Genomic DNA, 22,390 nt, shown 5'->3' with positions numbered 1-22,390 from the left:
GCATATTCTGTGCTGCCTGTTCAGCCCAAGAGTTCAGGTGGGTAAGGGCAAGACCAAGGTCAGCAATATCTTTTTGCCACCCAAAGAAGCCCCCAGTCACAGTCCCGCCTTTGGCACATTAATGATGCCATGGGCCTGCAAAATAACTTTGCAAAGATGGGACACATTTGCAGCAAAGCAAGTCCTAGGGCCGTGGATGTCACCAACTGGGGACAGGACTGGCTCTGGGCACCAGGCATCCCATACCAGCCACTCAGCTGTGATGTTTTTGCTGCCTGGCCCTGAGTGGGTTTTGGATAGTTACCGTGTTCGCTGCTGCTCCTTGGCGGCCACGTAGAAACTGAAGTCGAACTTCCAGCCTCTCTTGGTGTCACAGGACAAGGTGGTCATCATCCACTTCCTGGGGCTCGTCTGCTTAAGCAGCCCTACTGTGGACACACAAGCTGTCAGCTTCCTGGTGAAGTTACCGAAAGGCGCTCTATACACCTAAGCAATGAATTAATGAAAACAGACACTTAACTCCACAGGGTTGCAGCCTGTTGCACATTAGCATCACACACTCCCCTCCTCCCTGAGCACTGTCACAGCCACACAGAATGAGCACTGAAGGCACGAACCCAGCCAGCCCCTCCTCTGCCTCCCTCCCAGGGTTGGCCAGCATTTGATGGGGCCCCTCACCACCTCCATTCTCTGTGGATAGTGGCTGCTCTGTCCAGGGTGAGGGACATCTGAAAGCGAGTCCTCCAGGGACTGTGCGTGTCCAACACAGCCTGTGCACAAGCAGTGTTGCCTGCTCGCCTGTGTCTGTGGATGGACAGAGGGAGGCAGTGGGAATCCAGCTGTCTCAGTAGCAGTTTCTAGTAGAATGAGCTCAGCTGACAATGCCAGGCCTCATCTGTTCTCCACAGACACCCACACTTCTTCTCCTGTTGCTGACAGTCACATTGCAACAGCAACAGATAAGTATTGTGGCACTATGAGGCATAATCTTTAACGATGCCAGGCACAATGCCCTCCGTGTTAGCTACCTTACTGCAATGCCCTGCAAACTTCACCCCAAGCTACCTAGGATCCCATGGAGAGACAGGAGGAGGCTCTTGTGCTCACCTGTTGAGTGCTGCACTCTTGATAGAGGGGTCCAGCATCCCTGGACTGACTCACCTGGAATGAGGGCACCTCCCCGTCTCCCGGTGACACCATCTGCCAAGGGGCAGGGACACTGGCATTGAGCGAGAATCTGTAGATGGCTGGTCTTCCCTTGCTTCTGGACTTGGAGATATACACAGTCCCCTGGAGATCTGAAGAAAATAGAGGGCATGAGGGATGGTGGTACCTCTCAATCAGCAAATCCTAGAGACATGGACAGCAGCAAAGGAGGGTTCTTCTGGTCTGCTATTTCCTCTGGGGCTGCAAGAACAGCCTCTGCCTTCTAGAAGCACAGCACACCTTCCAAAGGTTTTCATAAATATATGCTGAGCAGCAGTAATTCCTGACTGGCTTATTGATTCATGTCATCTCGGGACCTGGCCCAATAACTCTTTTTATCCTCAAAATCCTCACGGCCTGTCAGCAAGGCTGTGACACAGGACTGGGATGCAAAAGCTCTGAGCTCCTAGCCCTGTCCTCAGAGCAGAGGTATTTGTCACTAGACTGTACCATCACCTGGATTATAGAACCATGTCCTAGAGAACAGTAAGCATTCAGAGGAAGGGGGACTGTAACGCCCCTTATATCCAGCACCAAGCTAGGGCTCAGTGGGGCAGGGCTTGAAGAGCATTATTCCCCGTCAGCTATTCAGAGATCATATGATTTAGTTTTCACCTGAGAGGATCCTTGAGCCCTGGACCCAAATGTGGTCAGAGTCATCATGCCCCACTTACCTTGCTGCCCTGTATCACTTATGCTCCCTTTGCTTCCCCAAGGGGACCCCGAGCCCCTCTTCTTTTTTTCCAAGGAGGTTCGGATGTTGTTTTGCAAACTGTGAGGCTTTTCCTGAAACAAACCTGTCCCACAAGGTTAGTCAGGGAGGAGAGAGTGAATGGTGTGACAAGAGACCTACTGGCCCTGCACACACCACAGACTCTGCTATTGAACACCAAAGCCTAAGCAGGGAACACAGAGCCACAGCCCCCCAGTAAAAATAGTCACTTTTCATGGACAAGAAAGGAATTGCTCCAGCAGAAACACTCAGGCAATTCCCACTTAATGCAGGAACTCAAAATACTCTACTTCTATGAGCAACTCAACCATCCCACTCCCAACATGCACCTCCCTTCGGTAGGGTCCATCCAATGTCCCATGAGGTATTTGAACAATGTAGGCCTCTACCCCACGTTTCAGCTCTTCCAGCTCAGGACTTAGGCCAGGCTGCACCCACCATGGTCTGGGGACCAGCACTCTCACCTGAGCAGGTAATGCAGGAGATGCCTTCAGCACTCAGGTTGTATTTCAGGTCCAGCAGCACCTGAATGTTAGTGTCTGGCCGGAACAAGACTGGAGCACGGCTAGCAGGATGGAGGCGGCTAGCAAAGAATATGGACAGGAGCAAAACAAGGAGAAAGAGCCCTGCAAGGAGAAGCCCAGGTAAGTGTGTGGGACCCTACATGCATCTTGCACTTAGGACACACTCAGACAGCAGGGATGTGTCAGAAAGACAGTATTTTCAACAAGAAAAAAGAACAGCCCCTAAAGCACACTGGCAGCTGGGCTTTCTTGTAACGAGCACCACGCCTGGAAAACCCCATCAGGACTTGCCATTTCAAATCTGTGTGAAAGGAGAGGGATGGAGAACTCTCAGAGTTCCTCATGCAGTTCCCTTAGGGACCGACTGTTCTGGAGACACTCTTCCACTGAATTAGAAGCCATATACCATGTCCCTTTTCTTGATATTGTTGCTAATAATCAAGGCTTGGGGACTGATTAAGATGCTGTCAAACCCCCTAAAATCCATGCAGATGGAACACCCCCCTTCTTTCTTACCCACAATCACCCATCTGTTCTTCACTGCAGACCACAGCACCCAGTGTTCCAGCAGCTCCTGCAGATGAGTTATCAAGTGACCCCGGTTGCTCTTCTCCGCAGGGAGCTGCGGATTTTCTGGCATCACAGATACCAAGGGGACATCCCCCATTTCCAGGGAGACTAGAAACAGAGAGAAATCAAAGGCAGTCTCAGTGCTCAGTGTCATGAGTGTCTCTCAGCTTTCTGCTCTCCTTTACAAAAATCTTCTGCAAGGTGCTGTACAACTCACTCAAACTAAAGACATGGGAGTAAGACCCAGGCAGAGGTAGTGATTTCCCAGGATGTCACAGGAAACTTCTTTGTCAAGTCACTGCCATGTGACAGCTACACTTCTAAATGCACAGCTCAGCCCAAAGCCTATGCTTCAGGCTATTCTTCCTCCGCTACATCCCAGTAACATTGTCCATAAGGTCACAGGGACGCTCTGTGCTTCTTGGGCCAAGCAAAAGTCAAGGCCAGGCTGGACAGGGCTTTGAGCAACCTGATCTAGTGGAAGGTGTCCCTGCCCATGGCAGAGTGACTGGAACCAGATGACCTTTAAGGTCCCTTCCAACCCAAACCATTCTATGATTATATGAAAATTTGTCCCTGTCCCACTATGTCTTACAGCTACCTACACAGAGCTGACCTCTACCCGACTGCAGTCTGGCTCCTAGCTGATCTCTCTACTCCAGCTCAGGGGTGCCTAAGGAACTGTCCTCTTCTCTACAGGTGAGAAGCAGGCACTTGTTGTAGTGGCGTCCAAGTGTGCCTGGCACGCTGTACAGCTGACCCACAAACCATGCTTGGTCACCAAGTGGAACAAGCTGCTTTGCTTCTTCACAAGTTACCTGATGTCCAGGGGCCCCTGGAGAAGAGCATCCTGCTGTTTACTCTGCTCGAGGGAAGGGGCTATTTCCATACATTACCATTGCATGTGGTTCTGGCACACTAAGGAGACAGCTCTTGCAGCACAGCGCCAAAGCTTAGCTGTCTGCTTATCAAAGGCAGCGCAGAGCCTACTCTGCAGGGAGGGGGTCTGCACACTGCTGTGGGATTGACGGGCTCTCAGCCATTGATCCATTTGCCTCCAGCTCCAGTTTGCTGTTAGGCCTGGGAGCTACTCACTGCCCAGACTGCTTCCGATGGGGGGTTTAAAAGGAAGAGAGCCCAGCAAGTTTTAAAAGCCAAGTACAACAGAGCATGACTCTGTAAGCACCCTTATCTTCAATCAGGGCTAGAAGGATTATCTCCTGCTAACAACAGATAGGGAATTTCTGGACTCTTTTTCTAGATTGCTTGGGTGGTCTCAGGCAAGCCACTGCCCTCTTCTTGCTGTGATGGAGGAGATACTCCGAGGAGGTGATGCTGGAGAATAACAAAGCATTCTCTCGCCTGCTTCCCAAATGCAGGGCTCTGAACAGCAGGGAAGAGGGGAAAACTCTTTACTCAAAGGTGAGCTGTCCTGGTGCTATGGATTAGATGTTTCATAGCTACATCCATGTGACAATCAGTGATTCCAGTAAGAAAGTACAATCCACATTAGACCTAAAAGGATTAGCAAAGTAGTTAGAAAGCCTGTATTGACACCCCTAAAGATCTCAAAGCAACTTACAACCATTAATGAGTTCAGACTCCTACAACCTCCTGTGACAGCACTATCTCCAGTTTAAATTAGGGAAACCGAGGCATGGATGAGTGGCAGGGACAGGAAGAACTGCAGGATGAACAGGGCAGTGTAGCCCCCCCTGAAGGCACTACACAGCAGGCACATACCAGGCTCCTCCTCCACGCTGAGCAGCGGGATGTCATCATCAAGGTATGGAAGCGTCTCTCTGCCTGCTCTGGTGGTGGCCTCCGAGGCAATGAAGAGATCTTCAGCCAGGTGCAAGGCACTCTCTTTGGTGCACTTCTGACTACAGCTGGATTGGAGCAGGGAAGGAGACAAAGCCATGAGTTTTAAGCCACATACCCTGCAAAGAGTTACCAGTGGGCTCCTTCAGTGACAAGAAGAGCAGCAACAGCCTGCTCCAATTACTTGGCAACACAACAGGCACTGCCATGAGCAATTTCCATTGCTAAGTGCTGAGAGGTCAGGGGCTGAGCAGGCTGAGCTGGATACACAGAGCAGGGCTGAGCCATGAACTCTGGGCATTGAGTGACGGGAGATTCAGCAGTTCATCTCCCTGCTAATGAATTAAATCAGGCCAGGTCATCCGCACTGCTAAAGAGTGGGGGGAAAAGGGAGATGTGCTGACTTTCAAATACAAATCTGCATGCCCTGCTTGTGCTTGCAGGCAGGAGCAATGTTGATCTGTCTGCCTTGCGGGGCTTGTGTCTCCACAGCTTGAGGATTTAGCTGTGCAGTAAGTGCTCTGAGGACACAGCTGGCCCCAATACTCCAGGGGATTCAGTGAAGAGGTATGACTGGCATGGCAGAGCTGGCTCCTGGGAGGCACCTGTGCATACACTGGGGGGAATGGGACTGCAACCTGGCCCTTCCATTTTGCTCCAATCTGGAATGGCAGAAGTTAAATTTCCCTTCTGTTAGAGATTAACAGGGAATGGTGAAGCCAAGCTGCCTGAGGGAGATGAGGATAACTGAGAGGATAGGGCAGGGATTTGCACGCTGCCTTGACCATGAGTTCCACAACAACTTCCCACCCACACAAGGAGGCTCCAGGGCTCACCTGGTTTGGCAGGAGCTCTCTAGTGGGGACACATAAAGGGTCCATATTCCCAGAGCAGCTGGCATGGTGAAGAGCACAGCTACCCAGCAGCAGGACACAATCAGGGACATGAAGAGTCCAAAGTCATGCACAGCTGGGATCTACATGAAGAGAGAGAACACAGAGTTGGGACCTACTGGGGAAGGAGACCTGGAGAGACACCAGGCTAGAAAGGTATCTGGAGGGACCTGAGAATAGCACACGCTGACCTCAGACACAGTAGTCAGCAAACCTGGTAGGTAAAGAGCCAAGCCAGAGCCTGACAGCCACTGGATCTTGTTTGACCAGTGGCTCAGGAAATACTGCCTTGGATGCTGATACAGGCAGTGTCCACTGCCTAAGAGCAGGTAAGGGACAGCCCTCTAGGGCAAGCAAGTCTGTCACGCCTCAGTGCTGGAAGAGAGGACAGAAGGATGGTGCTGGCAGCTTCCCTCTCTATTAGGCCCTCTGGCAGAAACAGAAAGCCCCAAATCCCAAAGCTGCAGCGTACCTGAGAGAAGATGTTGGCAGCATATGCTGCAGCCGTGGTGAGGGAAGTGAAGAAGGTGGCCTTCCCTGCTGTCTGGATAGTGTGGATCATGCGCAGCCGCAGGTCCTTGAGGTGGGTGGCTTGGCGGTAGGTGTTGATGAAAACAAAGACATCATCAACCCCTGGGAAAAGAGGGGGGAGATTTTGATACTTTGTTGACAGTAGAGACACATGCTAAAAATCCAACTTCCCCTCAACATCTGACCTGCAAATAGTGCACTTACAGGTAATGGAGGGAAAGGGCTGGAAAATTCAATCTGCATTGGCCACCATCACCTTTCTCTCTCCTGTAGGCAGGAGTTACGGCAAGGCAGCACACGTAGGTTTTGAGTAAGGACGTGCTTACCAATCCCCACAATGACAAAGGCAGCCACACCATTGAGTATACCCAGGTACTGGATCCCAAATACGACGTGGTACAGGAACAGAGCCACCAGGCAGCTTAGCCCAATACTGGCAATGCCGAAGAATGACAGGAATACTATAGGAGGAAAGGAACATGTAAAAAAATAGCACAGCTGGCCATCCCCTGGGAGAAGAGACATCTCACACCTGCCCTGTTGGGATACTGTTTCCCAGGAGTGTGTGGGTGGCAAGGAATAGCTCAAGGCTGCAAGAGTACTGCTTGCAGACTCCTTCCCATGAGGCCCATCCATTAAATTACATCAGCTTTACACCAGCATTAGTAAGATGGAATTTGCATCTTATTCCTGTTTTCCTGTGAGCCTTCCCCCCACCCTGCCCACAAATCTCTGCTCTGGAGAATCAGACTCGCATGACCTTCTGCATGGTGCTGTGTGAGGGCATGAACGCCTCTCCTGCGGCTTGCACAGGCACAGGGAGTTATGGCATATTTGGGTTTCTGTGGGAGCAGGGCAGCCGTGACTACAACCTACCTGAGCAGGAGGTAAGGATGTAGACCAAGACAGCTATGCAGCTACTGCTGATGAAGGCCAGCAACATGTCATTGTTGAAAGTCCTCCTCACTTCATAGTCAAACAAATCCGTCCCTCCATACAGCACCTGGACTTTGCTAGGGTGGGAAGATAGGAAGGAAGGAAGGAAGGGGAGTAGGTAGAGTGTAAAGGGAGCAGAGCAAGGGGATTTAAAGCACAATGTCTCCCCCCGAGCCAAAGAAGGTCACTGCTCTAATAAACTTGGCAGTTGTCTGAGAAAACAGCTCAGAGTGGTGAGAGTACGTTGAACAAGATTGCTGCTGGAGGTGAAGTTCACACAAGAAGGGAGAAAAACAAAAGAGCAGGTCTAATATTTTTAAAGTTCCTCCAGTGCATGGTGGGTCTTTGGCACTAACAGACAGCTCCTGAAGCCTCCAAAGCCAATTCCATCTGGAATCCTAACCATTGCTTATTGTATTAAGCACAAAGGTAATAACCAGCAGATGCAGGCACGGTGAGAGCTTATCAGAGACCATATGATTTACCAGCTTCTTCTGGAAGCTGGCTGGCTTTGAGCAGAAGTAATCCAAAATAATTTAACCAAGAGTATTATAACACTGCACCATAGGAGGCTATTGGACACCCAAGCTTCAGAACTGAGCCTTGCCCCAATACTCTCTGCTTCCCCTAACTGCAACCCACTCTGCCAGCCCATTGCTGAGAATGCTCTGTGGCTGCCTGCTTTCAGGCTGACTAGGGCTGGCTGCATTTCACTCTGCAGATCAGTATCCCTTTGTTCTGGGAGCTACTGACATTCAGAGCAGTAGAGAGTTGGAGACTAAGGAGCTGCACCGACACTGGGACTCACCACCTTCCCTCAGCTGTCTGGATACTGGGCTACCCTTTTAGCTCTATTTTACTATCTTCCTCTCACAAGCACTGAGCAAATCTCTATTCAACCAAAGTCACACAGACCTGGTGGTGAAAAAAGCCTGCATTTCCTGAAACTCCCCTCCCCATCTCTCTGTAGCAAAGAGCAAAACATTTCTGGAAGGAATTACACTGGCATGAGCAAAAGCAGAATTAGATCCACAGGTTGATGTCTTAAGTAAGGACCATTTCACCCCCTGCATCAGACCAAACGTGGCCAAATTCAGACCAGGAAGAGAGAGAAGCAGCTCTGTTGGAGGCAGTGGAATTGGACTTGTGAGATGGAAGCAAACAGATCCAATACCAGACAGGGGCTGAGTGGAAAGGCAGGCACTGGATTCAATCTTTGGCTCCCTTTCATTGTCTCTATTGATGTCTCTGGCATGTTGCTGCAGTAGGAAGCGGCATTAAAGGGAAGCATATGAGCGGTTTTCTGCCATATGTTCCCCACCCTCATTCACAGCACTGTGCCTGAGCCCAACTTCAAAGGAGATGTTTTTTCTCCTTTGCCTGCAGCATTATGCTGGGGCCACTGTTTGAGACTGACCAGCAGTCTGAGCTGGCATGCCAAGCCTCCTGTGCCTAGTGCCTTCCAGGTGAGACTGAATGCTGCACGGCCATCAGAGCGAAGCAGGCATGTCTGCTCTGCACAAACCTAAGACAGAGCTTTTACACCCTGAAGGGCCTATTGCATCCGCCTCTTTAGTGCGACAAAGCACCATCCTCTCCAGCCTCTGCCTTTCCCTGCTCTCACCCACTGCCAGCAAGGCCCCTGCCCTGTCTGCACACACCCTCACCTCGTGGACTGCTTGGCCAGCATGGCCACGTACGTGATGACAAAGTTCTGGAACTTGCGGCGCTGCTCCTCCCAGCGGTCCTCCACTGAGTAGTAGTTCGGCAGTGGTGCCCCGAAGAGGATTTCGCTCCGCAGCAGGGAGCTCTTCATGTTCTCAGCAGACAAGCCCTCATCCACATACCAGTAGAATTCAGGGTGGGTCATGGCCAGCTCCAGGGACCCTGCAGGAGAAAGCAGCACCAATTTTGTTAGGTTCTGCTTAGTTGACTTGGAAAGGTACAGAGTCTAGTCTGACAAAGGAAAACTGGGAGTGATCCTGTCTTTCAGAGTGATGCTGACTGCTGCTGCCTTGCAGAGAGCAAGGAGGGCTGGGAAATGCTGGATTGCAAAGACTCCCATTCCACTTCTGCTTTGTGACTCTACTTGCCATGCTGCCAACGTGCAGTCCCCCATCAGGGACACATCTTCCACCCAGCTGTGATCTGAACCACAGCTCCCCCAAGCAGTGATGCACACAACATCCCCATCAATACTCCCACTGCTGGATGCACTTACTTCTCATACATTGGGCCAATATTTGCTCCACCACCCTGGGAAGCACAAGAGCTAAACAATACCCACGGAAGATGAGGAGTCCTGCCTCTGCTGTGACCTGGTACCCCTGCCATCTGATGGCATGGGGGCTGCAGAGATGGAGGAACTCAGCTAGTTCTGTGTAAGAGACACTGCACATCTACCCCCAAAATCCAAGTTCCCTTGAGTTCACACCAGAAAGCCATAGAAACTACCCTCTTTCCTGTTTTGGTTGCAGAATTGTTACTCACACTGGAGCAGATGGAGTTAATTCTTTGCCTGCTCTGTGTATGGCTCCTGGACAGCTATCATCTGCAGCCTGTGCTTGGGAGACAGATGGAAGCTTCATCCCACAGCCACATCACACCCACAGACTCCTCATGATTCACCTCTTCTTCACCATCCAGAAGCCTCTGCTCTACTAGAGGGGCATAGTACAAGGTATGGAGCTGGAAGGAGGAGGCAGGGCCTTCATCTCCTTATAGAAGCCTTTCCAGCTGGTGACTCACAAGCTGCCTTTCAAGCTCCAGAGCAGCCCACAGACCTCTTTCATCTACTCTGTGGTGCAGGGAAGCTCATCCCTATTGTCTGTCCAAGAGCTGACATTCCTCTAGTTAAGGACAGTCATTTACAGGGTACATGCTCCGTAGAAGGCATCTGTACAAGGCAGGACTCCCCCTCATTTGCACCTCTCGATTGCCTGTTGGGGTCTGTGTAAGCCATGACTGGAGTTGCAGGGGCTTTGCTGAAAGGGTTGAAAAGGGGCCCTAACACAGAAAAGATTTCTCAAGGCACAACATGGCAGTATCTTCCTCTCTGCACAAGGCAAGTCACCCCTCTTAGCTGCACACCAGTAAGTGACTGCCTGAACTGGCAGGAGATGCGTGGCTGAAACATGCCAGCCCTTGCCCGTGGCCCTCAGCTCACCTTGGATGTCAGCAAGGTCTTGTCCCATGCCATCGTAGTAAATCTTCCCTCCCCTCTCAGTGGGGAAGAAGTATGTCATGAGGGAGCTGGGAGGGGAGCAATAGGAGTAGGAGCCCAAGGGCAGATCCTTCAAGACCTCATGGGGCTTCCAGCAGAACTCCCGGAAGCGAGGGTGGTCCATGATCTTGCGCTCGACCTCATGGATGGTTACCAGGCGCTCAGTGGTGAAGATGTTGTTTTCAGAGTCCCCCCGAGCCAGAAAAATGAGCTCGATGCGCCAGTGGGCATGTGTCTGTGTGTTGGCGCTGATGTAAGTGCTGGAGTAGTCCCAGCGTGGGGCACCCCTCCCAATTCGAGAAGTCCGGTTTCCTGGGTTCAGGTGGGCACGGGGCTTGGGGGAGCTCGTCCTGCCCTCGGGGGTGCTGCGCTTGACCCGCGCGCTGACCCCGAGGTGGGAAGCATTGAGGTGAAGCTGCTGGAGCTGCTCAAAGATGAGCCTCTGGAGGGTTTCAGAGGTGAAGTCAGCCAGGTCCCGGCGGTTCCTCCCCCATGACCCAAACTGAGACTTGAGGGCCAAGGCAAGCGCATCGAAGCGCTGAGAGGACTCGTGGTTGCGGATCTCAAAAGCATTGTAGGAGATGTCAATATCCAGGGCTGGGTAGTGGAGGAACATGACAACAGCAAGCACAGCAGGGATGGCACAGCCCAGGAAAAGGATGAAGCCAGCACAGTACGGGTTGGTAAATACCCAGCCAACAATATTCCAGAAGCCAGACGCTGGCAGCGTGACACGCAGGGGCCTGACTCTGCATGGACTTTTCCCACACAACAGAGCACCCTCTCGCCTCTTCCGGGAGCTGAAGGCTACCTCTTCATCTTCCTCGTCTAGCCAGGCGTCCTGTAACAAGGGGTCATCCTCTGTGTCCATGTCCAGCGCCTGCACAAAGGGGTAGAGAAAAGCAGTGAGCAAGGCCCAGCAATGGGTGTCACCAGGCACAGCAGTTGCCAAAAGCTCTCGGCAGCAGAGCCGGGGAGGGACGCACACTCCAGCTCCCTCAGCCCTGCATCCTCAGCAGCAAAGCATGGCTCCTTTCAAACCCCACAGATTTGCCACAGCCACTGAAGGACCAGGCTCACCATGGGGTATCCCACAGCCCAGCTGGCAGAGGAACTAGGCAGGGGAGAAGTTCAAACTATAGTCCCAGAGCTCAGTGCTCTGGGAGAAGAGGACTCTGCATGGCTCCAGGACCACCAAGCATGGAGACAGCAGGGGATTCACTGTATGCTGCTCAGACTGCAGCAGCAGGAACATTTAATTAGCTAACCTGGTTCTCATGCCCAGGACCTCATGCTACCTAATGAAAAATGCAAGGGACCCTATATCCCTCTCCTTAAAACTGACAATAGATTTTCCCCCAGCTATTTACAGCTGTGTTCATCTTTCCCACAAAGTGTGCCTGTGTGTACACATGCATAACCTGAAGCACATACACCCACACCTGCAGATACACATGCATACGTGCACTTGCACATACCAACCCCCACAGAAAACTCACTGTGACCCTGCTCTAGTCCCTGAAGGGCTATCCACCTCCAGTGTGGGAAAGGCTGAACAATCCCACTTTCCTTTCGTCCCTGAGAATACTGTTTATGGAGTTGGTTTTCCCAGTTCCTCTGGAACAACCAGGAAGCAAAAGCAGTTACTGTCACTGTGGAATAAGAGGGAAACTCTCGTGATGAGCCCACACTTGGGCAGGAAAGAAAGGGAGACTCCCTGGGCCGTGCTCTCCTTTGCTGCCAGCACACACAGGTTCTTAGACTCTCCCCACACGCCCCTCCTGGGTGATGCACAGTAGCCTCCCAAGCCAGGTGGTGGTCCCCGAGAGTGAAGCCCAGACCCTCGAAGTGTCACTCCCTTTCCCGCCTCCTGGCAGCAAAGCCAGCAGCCCCTGCTCACTGAATGAACAGACAGATTCAGTTTGTTACTTGACCCTGGTAGCTGCAAGCAATTTACACGCAGGCCAGAAGCAATTTGCCAGCTTTGCTCCTAACCAGTGTTTCTATTTTATATCAGCAGGAAGATGAATTGCCAGCACCCCTTAACTCTAGGTCCTTCAAAGACCTGGGAGCTGCCCGAACCTGGACTGAGAGGAAAAGCAATGGGGTAGAAATGCTCCTTGGCAGAAGAGGGATGTGCAAAAGAGCAAGGGTCCCAGCAACCTCCCTGTCTCTGGACAGCCTGGGTAATGCCTGTGGCTTCGCTCACAGGGAGTTCACGGGAGCTACAGCAGCTCCCATGGGATTCACTCTGGTCCGAGTAGCACCTGTGCTGGCAGGCTGGGCAGAGCACTCCCAGCATTGCAGAGCCTGTGGAGAACAGGGAACCTCTGAGCTCCAGCCTCCCTCTTCCTGCCCACACCAAGGAAAGCATGAATAGTGATCAGTGGCTTTAATCTGCAACTGATAGTTGTCTCAAAACATCCCACCCTTCCTGTCAGTGAGAGAGTGGGGACTCTCCCACCCCCTCGCCGTGGTTCGGCTCACGCAGCTGGCTCACCCACCTCAGCCAGGCTGCGGAGAGCTGTGCAGGAGCGCACGTGTATGCCTGTGCTGAATCCGCCTCCTGCTCTGCCATCTCACAGTGCAAAAACAGATGGGCACCACTGATGGCAGATGGCCACAGTCCCTCTTCTGCCAGACCTCCAATCCCCAGGAGGCTAAGAAATAGGGTGAGGAGAAGGTGGCTCCTAAAAATTCTGCTGTGTTGTTTCCCCCTTCACATGTAGGGCTGTTAGCAAGAAGGTGGCAAAGTGGGGGGTCTTTTCAAGTCTCTGGAAAGCTTAGGAGAAATCTAAGAGAGCTGGTTTTAGGCCCCATTAAGATTTCTTTAATATTCAGGATGCATAATCCTAAACAGTCAGGGAGCATCTGAGAGCTTCCCTGAACAGCCACACATCACTGCGTGAGTCTTGGGCACAGGGTCAAAGCTAAGAGCATATGAACAATGCTGCCCAAAGACAGCTACTGGCCTGCAGGTGCTCCTCCACCTCAACTTCAAAGGTACGCACACCATGTGCTCTTCTGTTGTGGCTTACACAGAGCTTTACTTGCGTCATGACAGGGAGGAGGCTTTCCCAAGTCCCTGAATCTGCATATAAATCCTCTCCCAGCTGCTCCTTTCTGCAGCCCTGCCTTCTCTCCCACACTCTACACTCCCAAACTCTCCCCAGAGCAGCCATAATGCCATCAATGCTGACAAAGCAGTGGAGGGCAGTGACATCCTCATATGTGTCCGAAGCCTGCTGGCATGCCAGCCCCTGCAAACACAGCACAGTGCCAGCCCCAGCTCAGAGGTCACCCCGCACTGCTCGCCTTTGCAGACAGGCATCCTCAGCACATGCAAGCCCTTGGCCAGTGTATAGCTCCCATCCATCACTGGACTGACGAGTACTAGCACCCTTCTGCCTCAAAGACCAAGCTACAACTTCAGCTCATGTTAGCAGTGCAGATTGGCACTCAGCATCTGGGCAAGTTGGTTGGTAACATACAGTTACCTCCACTCCACCCAGCCGCCCTTTCTCCTGTTAGCCTGGACTCTCCTTCAACAGAATGGAGTTACTGCAAGACATGATCAAGCATATGTATTCTCTCTTTAGAAAGAGAGGTAAAAAGCCGTAATAATTTCCCATTTGTTGAGCTACTGAGGAGAAGGAGGAAAAGATTCTAATCCTGAACAGAAGAGCCTACACGTGATGAAAAAGGGAAACAAGAGAGACTGAGATAGTAATAAGCCAGCAGAAAAAGGATCATACCATCTTTTTTAACCAAAAGCTAAATCCTCAACTCAAGGAGGGGATCAGACCTCAGGCATCTCTCTCCAGCTCTCTTATCCACTCTCACGGTGACTGTAAAACCCACCTTATAACAGACGGGCACCCACGATGTATGAAGGCCAAGGCATTCTACCCTCTAGCTAAATACTGGTACAAATTCTGACGCTGGTGTAAACCCTGGCACGGCAAGTGCTGGAAAAGCCCCAAGATTATACGCACTCACATGAGAACTGAGTCAGGCAAGGATCAAGATTTGGTCCAGGCAGAAGGGCAGGAGCAGGGGGGGAGGCACTTGGGCTGTGCTGTCCCTGACAGTGACAGCCTCCTCTGCATGTGGGGTATGCACGTGCGTGCATCCTGCCCTAGTTCCACCACAGCTCTGAACTCCCTTCAAAAGCGAGTTAACCACATGATTCAGCTGCAAAGCCAGACACGGCTCACTTAGCATTGCCCTTGGGACTCGTCTGGCTTTACCGCCTTAGTCAGATCCTGCCTGGGTCAGGATGAAAGCTTATCCAACCCAAAACGCAGCAAACTGAATCGGCGGGGGAGATAAACCCTGAAATCAGCCAGAAGGGGAGTGAAATGCGTTTTTTCTGCTTGAATTCTACTTGGGGGCTGGCCTGCTTTCTCTCCACCACTTCCTGTACTACCCACCGACTCCCAGCACTGAATGAAGCATGGCCCAGTTACTTTTTCAATTCCAGGGTACACACAGTGGACCTAATCCTGCTGCCCTCATCAAAACTCTGCTCCACTTCTGTGCAAGCTTAGCTTGCTCCAGGTTGGAAGGAACAGAGGGTAAGAGCACTGGTAGGAGCTCTGGATTTGTTTCTTTAGAGAAGAGGCACTGATTCAGCTGGTTGAAGTAGGCATTTGGATTTTTTGGGCTTCCCTCTGCACCTTCTAAAGCAAAGAGGCTTCCTCCTGGTTCAAAACCAGCCAGGACTCTCTAGGGTAGCAGAACTTCCTGTAAAGAAGGTTTCTGGCTCAGATTTAAGAGTGCTCTACAGGCACAGCTTCCATCAAGTCGCACACATGGCTACACAAAGCCAGATCTTGCAGGAACCTACAACGCCACATTATGGGCAGCCCTGGTCCAGACTGCAAGCAGGAAGCAAGAGCCACAGCTGCAGTCACCATGGCAGGGACCCTGTCCCACTGTCCCGATGCTTTCAGGTTTTTCCACCAGGAATACACAAGCATGGAATAGATGTGTGGTGAGAAGGGCCTAGGCTGCCACCACATACCTCGTGAAGGACAGGCCCTGAACCAGCTGCTTGAGCAAAAAGAGCTCCTCAAGCCTACCCGCACAGCCTGCAGCAGCTCCTGCTTTGCCTTCCACACAGCCATGCAACGGCAGACTGTGCACATCGGACAGCCAGCTCAGAGAGCAAGACAGGGGCAAAGCAAGGGGGAAGTCTCCCCAGGATACCTGTCACAGAGAAGATGTGGGGCCCTTCCCCACGCCACCACGGTATGGATGAAGTTCAACAACAGGGTTGCAGAACTGCAGAGCTCTGCAGAGCTGCCAACAGAGTATGCTGCAAAGGGAGGACAAATCTCAAGCCTTTTGCCTAACAGCTGCATAAACCACAGATGCTGCGTTCCTCTGGCAAAGCTGGGCCTGCACAGTTCATGTTCAGCTCACCCACCTCCTACCCTGATGTCGGCACAATTTCACCTGTGCTGCCTTGCTCATTCAGTCAGCCAAGAACCACTTGGGGATGGGGAAAAGGGGGAGAGGCAAGCGAGCTGCTGATTCAGCAGCACAGCTGAGCTTGGAGGGACCTTGTAGAAAACTAACTGAGCTGGAAAGGGAGGGTAGGAGGGGGATTCAAGAGCGGAAGAGAAGGAGGAGTCTGTAGTACAGTACATAAAAAAACCCTCCTCCCTTAGCATTCAGCCTTCAGACTGCTGGGCAGTTTCAGCATCCTCCCACGATGAAGATCCTTCCTGATCTGAAGATGCAAGTTCAGAAAATCCATCACAGCAGAGACACATGTCACAACGAAGAGACTCTCATCTTCCCACCCTGTGTTGGTACAAAGACACACAGCTTTATGGAAGGTACCAATAACACCAGGGTCCAGCTGATGATCTGGTTTGCCTCTTTGCAGCCACAGCAGCAGCGTGGAAACAGGACTAGGAGGAAAACAAGGAAGGTCTCCTTGCCAAGGCTATTTTTTCAGTGCCAATGGACACTTCTATCCAGAAGAGGATAAAGGGTATCTCACACCAGATCTGAGCCATCCCCCCAGCCCTGCACACCAGACAACCTGCAGCTGAACCTCAGCACCACGGCCATGAACGCTACCAGAGCGCAGTGGAAGAGGCTCACCCCTTTCCTCCCTGGATGACTGTCACAGATGAACCAGCGGCCGGCAGACCAGGCCTCCAAGCTCCTTGCTATTTGCACCGCTGTGCAGCAATTTAACCTGGGCATCCTCCATGTCTTGCTGCAAGTTACCAGTCTGATCAGAGTAATGAATTAAGCATTTAAAGCACTGCAGGGCTACAGAGTACAGGGTAGGAATAATTATGACTCCTGTGAGTGTGACACACAGTGGAAAAGAAGGGACACAGCCAAACCTGAGAGACCTTAAGATCAGTAAGAGTTTTGCCCTTGACTGCAGTAAGTGGGATCCACCCCAACAGCCCTGCAGGGATTGTCACTCATTTGCACCCCAACCAGGAAAAACATCCATGCAGCTCCCATGTAACAGTTCTTTTTCAGTGAAATCTAGGATAGAAGAAAGTCATTGACAAGTTGGGGAGAGGCAGTGACAGATGAGGAAGCTAATTACACCCGACCCGACTAATTAATGCTGACTTTCAGATTAAAAAATCCTCACTAGTGTTCCATTTCAATTACTCGGTTGTTCCTTCTTACAGGAAAAAGGAAGCCTTGTGCATCAGCAAGCTAGAAAGAAAAAAGGAAAGAAAGCACAAGGCTAAAAGGGGAGGGAAAGACAATTTCTGTAATATGGGAGATTCCTATCGACAAAATAATTAAACTTCACATTCGCTTCTCCCATGGGCAAAGCTTTCAGAGCACATCTAGCAGTTTTGTGGTCCTATCTGTACTCCTGAAAACTCTTGGAGTTTCTGCCAAAGGCAGCTTCAGGCCCCTTTGTTAGCTATATAAAGTTCCTCTAAGAGGGAGAGAAATGGCCTTTGTGCTTGCAAAATCATCCTAAGAGCATCCAGGTCCTGCAACAAGCCACCTCTCTGTAACGATGCACAGCTGATAGCAGGGATGGACACAGTGCTCCCAGGCCCTGTTCAGCTGAAGAACGCTGTACACAGCTCTGGCTGTGTAAAACAACCGGAGGGCAACATTAATGTATACCCACCCACTCTAAAGCAGGGCTCCACAGTGACACCGAGACTCAGGACCAGAATTTTGCTCTGCACTTGAATCACTGAGACTAGTCCAGAAGTATCATTTTAAAAAAAAAAACAACCAACAAAGGCTCCCTCAGGTCCCTGCTCTCCCTTTACCAACACAGCTGTAACTGAATGCATGGAGTAAGCCGTGTGTTGCCCTTCACCAGTGCAGACTACCTTTCATGAGCGGGAAAAATGAAACAGCAAGGAGGAATTAGATGCAATTTCTGGGCCCCTAATTGGAGGTCTGACTTTCAGAGGTGTTGCACTCCTGGAAACGCAAAGCAGGCCCAGGGCACCTCAGACTGGGCATCTGACCCTGAATCTCCTGAAATACTTCTGAAAACACTAGCTTAATTTAGCCATTGACCAGAATCTGTGCCTGAGGATACAACCCAGAACCTATTTCAGTGGAATACAAGCCCAGAGATGCACATGCTGCTTAAAGGTACTGGTTTAAACTGCTGGCTAGGCTGGCTCCGCCATTATTAATCAAGCAGATCTACTCTTCCAACTGTATAGCACAATGCAACAACAAGGTTTTAACCTATTTTCTTTCTGGACCTTTTGCATTTCCATTCCCACTTGCTTTAAATCCTTTGGTAAGATGCACAAAAACATCACCAGACCCCAGGCACTTTGCAGATCAGAATAACATCAAAATGCTCCAGCAGCACAGTGCTGTTGGAATTGCAGCGCAATGATGTAAATATGTGTTTGCTGGGGAAAAAAGTTCAACAAAATTATTTAAAAAAAAAAATAGTATTTAAAGCTCTATCATCTGCAATTCCACTTGCCCCTGGGAGGCAAGACGATAGATAGGGTTGTATACAGGATGGAGGATTGTCTGATCTCCCAAGCTTTACAAAATCAAGTACACGCATGCACTCTCACTCCTAACTGAGGTGTCCTCTTTCACTGCTGACTGTCCTACCCTCCTTTCCCCTTACAGACACTTTCACACCCCGGCTAAAACAAGAGCAGCTGGAAATGGAAGGAACCAGTCAGACTGGATGATCTTAAAGGGTTTTTCCAACCTGCTTTCAGAATGGACAAAGGCTGGTTGGAGCACTCTCAGCCTACAACACTGAGGGTCTCCAGCCTGCAGCTGCCTGCTTTCCAGGTCTGAACAAGCACTGATTAGATCTACTCATAACTGCATGCCAAAAACAGTGTGGAAAGATTAGCTGCAAAGTCGAGCACTCACCAGTCAGGAAATGCCAAATTCAGGGCTGACACAGCATCCTTAATTTGCCCCCCTTCTATAAATGCTTTGCAGTGCAGTTTTTCCTCCAAGCCCAGTGTCCAAAGGCAGGGACTCTGGCCTCCACCAGTGCATGCGATGGATGATGTTCCCCGAACCCAGTAGCTATTTGCTACCTTGTTCTCTCCTCATTGTTCAGCATGTGGTCTCACGCCTCATTTCCTGCACGCTGCTCATGCCTGGCTCAGAGGCAGAATTATTAATTTCCTCATGAGCTTTTCAACACTGCCTGTCACGACAGAGTCTGAGGGCTGAACAAACAGGACTGAACTGAATCTTCTCCTAGCATCTCTGAGAAGGAGGGGGTGGTGTAGTCCGCATCTGACAGATGCAGGAGCTCAGGAGATCAGAAGGAAAAAAAAAAAAGACACTTATTTTGGGTGCCTAGCTTGACACACAACATACCTAATTTCTTAGAGTGCACAGAACAGCACAGATGGGGGCTGTGTGCAACAAACTGCGAACTCCGCTTTGTTCTGCGAGCATAATTTGAGCTGTAACATCAAGCGTAACCATCGTTGTGCAACATAATCTCTATGCTGGCGAGGGACATCTAACCTCCACAAGAAGAGCCAACTTCACACAATCTATGCTAACCAGTGAGATGTATGCCAGTACCTGGGACACCTCAGAAAGGTTTAACAGTGCCAGACAGTGCAAGGACCATCAGTTTCCTCATCTCTCTTTACCTCTAACCTGGCCATGTGGACAAGGAACAGGCTGGAGAAAGGGACTGCAAAATCAGTATACGGGGAAAAGTGAGAGAGACTGGTTTAAAAGGCATTTGCTTTGCTATGTGAGAAGCCGCTACCTGCACACAGAACAGACCAAGAAGAAAGTGGACAGAAGAACTAGCTAACCTTACAGCTACGAGCCACACAAAGATGTGCAGCAGAAGCAAAAAGGAGAGCAACAGCAGCAATACTGTGCTTTGCTAGGAGTAAGATGTCTGCAAATAAGAACTAGCTCAGCCATTCAAGTTTCCTATTTTAACACCACAATTTTCCTGAATGTTTCCTTAATTCAGAAAAAGAGTGATCCTGCAGCCTTGGATCAGGGGGAGACCTTCATGGCACTAGTTTGGGAAACTGAGGCAGCCCCACCATGGCTCCAGCAGGTACCAGCCATGAGGTCTCTCCTAGGGTGCTACTTCTTAAGCAACTCCTGGAAGAATCTGTATCCTGACAGATTTTTAAAAAATCCAAAAGCACGCAGTAAACTGCTCCAAAATACTTGCTTTAAAGTACTGAAACTGGCATTTTTCCACATAGAATGGTCACCAGGATTTGTTGACAAACCATGCATGATCAGTGCCCTGCCATCCCAGGATTGCTGTAGAGGTAAAGCTACATAAGAACTTTGCTAACATGCATGTAATTGCCAAAAAAATTCATTTCCTGATAAAATAATTTGCTCCTGGTTATTGTAACTAATGATTGCAGGTGTTAGAAGACAGCTTCTTGGTTATAATCTCACGAAACATGCCTTGCAGCCTTGTGCCACGTTCACCACTTGAGTTACTTGCTTGTGTTAATGATAAGGCCCCGCTGTCACTCAGGCATGTGGCACTTACAGGTTTCTGCGCACAGACACCAAGCAAGCTGAGACTCTGATATGCTTCAGAAATGACTTACCTAACCATTACAAAAATTACTCAGATTTTGTCTGAGCCCCAGCCACTTGCTGTTGCTAAGTAAAGGGTTGACTTCTGGATCAGCCTTTGGGTGCCTTGACACAGACTTCAAAAGCACCCTGGATCCCACCTACCAGGGGCCCAAGATAACAAGCTTGTTAAAGGTGTGTGGATTTCCATGCTCCAGTGTCTACCCCTGAGCACCTGTGTTCATAGCAAAGACTTTACAGATCATTAAATACAGATGGTTGCCACAAACCAGGGCCTTGTATTATTATCCCAAGAAGTGTCACTCATTCCAGGAAGGAATCTCAGACCACAGAGAGGATTCGCCAGTTCCCAAGACCCTGGAATAAACTGCCATCCCCAAAGCTTGTGTGCTGCTCTTTTATAAACTCAAGCTTCCCACACCACTGTCAACCTGAAAAGGAAAGCCAAGTCCTGCTGTCAGTGCCTGCCAGGCATTTATTATTCCCCCCCCATGCTCAGGCTCCCCAGTTTACATCACCACTCTATGCTCAGCTGCATGATTCCCAGCTCTGACCCTGCTCCCCACACCTGCTCCTTGCAGCAGGAGGAAGTATGAAGACAAGGGCTGGCTGTGCACTCTCCTCCATCTGCAGCTCCCCAGCAATAGCCTGCTTGTGTGCACACTGTGCTTCTGGGACTAATCAAAACACCCGCTCCTAAAGGCCCCTTTCCAGAGTCTCCCCATAAGCTGCTAGTTCATTATTGAGAAGGAGGAGGGCAATTTCCTCCTCTCCGTGCACGTGAGCCGATTTCTCGCCAGCAGCCTAAGCAGCAGTTTGTGCTGAGGGAACTTTGTTGGTTGTGGTTCTGTGGCAGCAATGTGAGAGGTAACGCAGGAATGCCAACCTATGCTGACAGTCCTTCTTGCCAGCCACAGCACAGGCAGCTATTTCATCTCCACTTCTTGCCACTCCAACATAAAAAGTACAATTAAGGTTAAAAGAAAATGTTGCAAGTACTCCCCTTCACCTGAAGTGTCTGTATTCAGGCAGCTCTGCTCATCATTCTCTCATCTTCCAGGAAAAGGAGGTACGGGTAGAAAGTCCCATTTCCACATGTGTTGGAGTCATATGGGCCAGAGTGTCTCACTCCAGATGCTACCTAGCCTCAGTCAGATGGATCTAACAGTCTTGCCTTTTTGCTGCTGTAATTTACTGACATCAGAAAATGCCAGATTCACAACAGGAAGGCTGTAAGGACTGCAATCTGTGGTGGGGACACAGCTCCCACAGCATTTCAGTCATATTTAGGTCTTCAGCAGGGCTTTCCACATACCAGCATGAAAGAGGAATGGCAGATGCTGTAGTCCTCTCAAATGAGGGAGCAGAAGACATACCCAAGGTCATTCATGCACCACCCCAGCTCCAAGCTGAGCTCATCTGTGGTATAGACATGGCCTCTTATTTCTGAGAACATGAGGGCCTGAATTTTGGGGAGAATTCATTCTGACAAGTCATTACAGCTGAGTGGGAATAACTGCTGCAGCAAACCACGCTCTACTGTCACCCATGGAAAACTTACTACTGGATCAGGAGGGACTCACAAAGTAGCTTGTAGCTAGCTGGCTCTCAGCAGCCTATAAAGTGGGATCTGAGCAGGTATGTCTTTCTTACCTCCCACACTTCTCCCTCTGAAACATACGCAGCTAGCTGCTCTCCTCCCATGAAAACCTGGTGTTTCTGGAGTTAGATTAATTAACACTGCTTTTTCATCTTCCCAGGATCAGTGAGAAATCTGGAAGCAGAGGTGTAAAGCCCAGAGGCTCTAGTGCCACAGCTGACTGCTCCAGAGCAGGACCTGGGTGAACACAAGGTTTTTCAGAACAGAAGGAAAACTTCCTGAGGGGAAGGGGAGGATGTG

The 22,390-nt window shown here is 50.5% G+C and overlaps 1 protein-coding gene across 14 annotated transcripts in view; it reads right to left on the bottom strand.

The window, feature by feature from the left end:
- DISP3 (dispatched RND transporter family member 3) overlaps positions 1–22,390 on the bottom strand; it is a 149,412-nt gene that overhangs the window by 11,360 nt on the left and 115,662 nt on the right. For 10 of the 14 annotated variants that reach the window (XR_012626176.1, XM_074848530.1, XM_074848532.1 and 7 more), the window contains 12 exons: positions 10,381–11,317; positions 8,882–9,101; positions 7,155–7,291; positions 6,605–6,739; positions 6,220–6,380; positions 5,691–5,830; positions 4,777–4,922; positions 2,980–3,141; positions 2,404–2,565; positions 1,881–2,003; positions 1,162–1,298; positions 305–486 (listed from right to left, as the gene is read on the bottom strand). Coding sequence is in view for 10 of the 14 variants with exons in the window: in XM_074848530.1 (XP_074704631.1) it covers positions 305–486; positions 1,162–1,298; positions 1,881–2,003; positions 2,404–2,565; positions 2,980–3,141; positions 4,777–4,922; positions 5,691–5,830; positions 6,220–6,380; positions 6,605–6,739; positions 7,155–7,291; positions 8,882–9,101; positions 10,381–11,317 (2,642 nt within the window). In the remaining 4 variants the exon portion in view is untranslated. Of the gene's footprint in view, positions 1–304; positions 487–1,161; positions 1,299–1,880; positions 2,004–2,403; positions 2,566–2,979; positions 3,142–3,182; positions 4,549–4,776; positions 4,923–5,690; positions 5,831–6,219; positions 6,381–6,604; positions 6,740–7,154; positions 7,292–8,881; positions 9,102–10,380; positions 11,318–22,390 lie in introns of those variants that run through there. The other 4 variants (XR_012626178.1, XR_012626177.1, XR_012626179.1 and 1 more) reach the window with 4 other exon arrangements.

The sequence above is a fragment of the Strix aluco genome, chromosome 22 (assembly GCF_031877795.1).
Source record: "Strix aluco isolate bStrAlu1 chromosome 22, bStrAlu1.hap1, whole genome shotgun sequence".
Classification (NCBI taxonomy): domain Eukaryota; kingdom Metazoa; phylum Chordata; class Aves; order Strigiformes; family Strigidae; genus Strix; species Strix aluco.
Note: the sequence above shows the minus strand (reverse complement) of the source record. Positions and strands in the feature narration are given on the sequence as shown.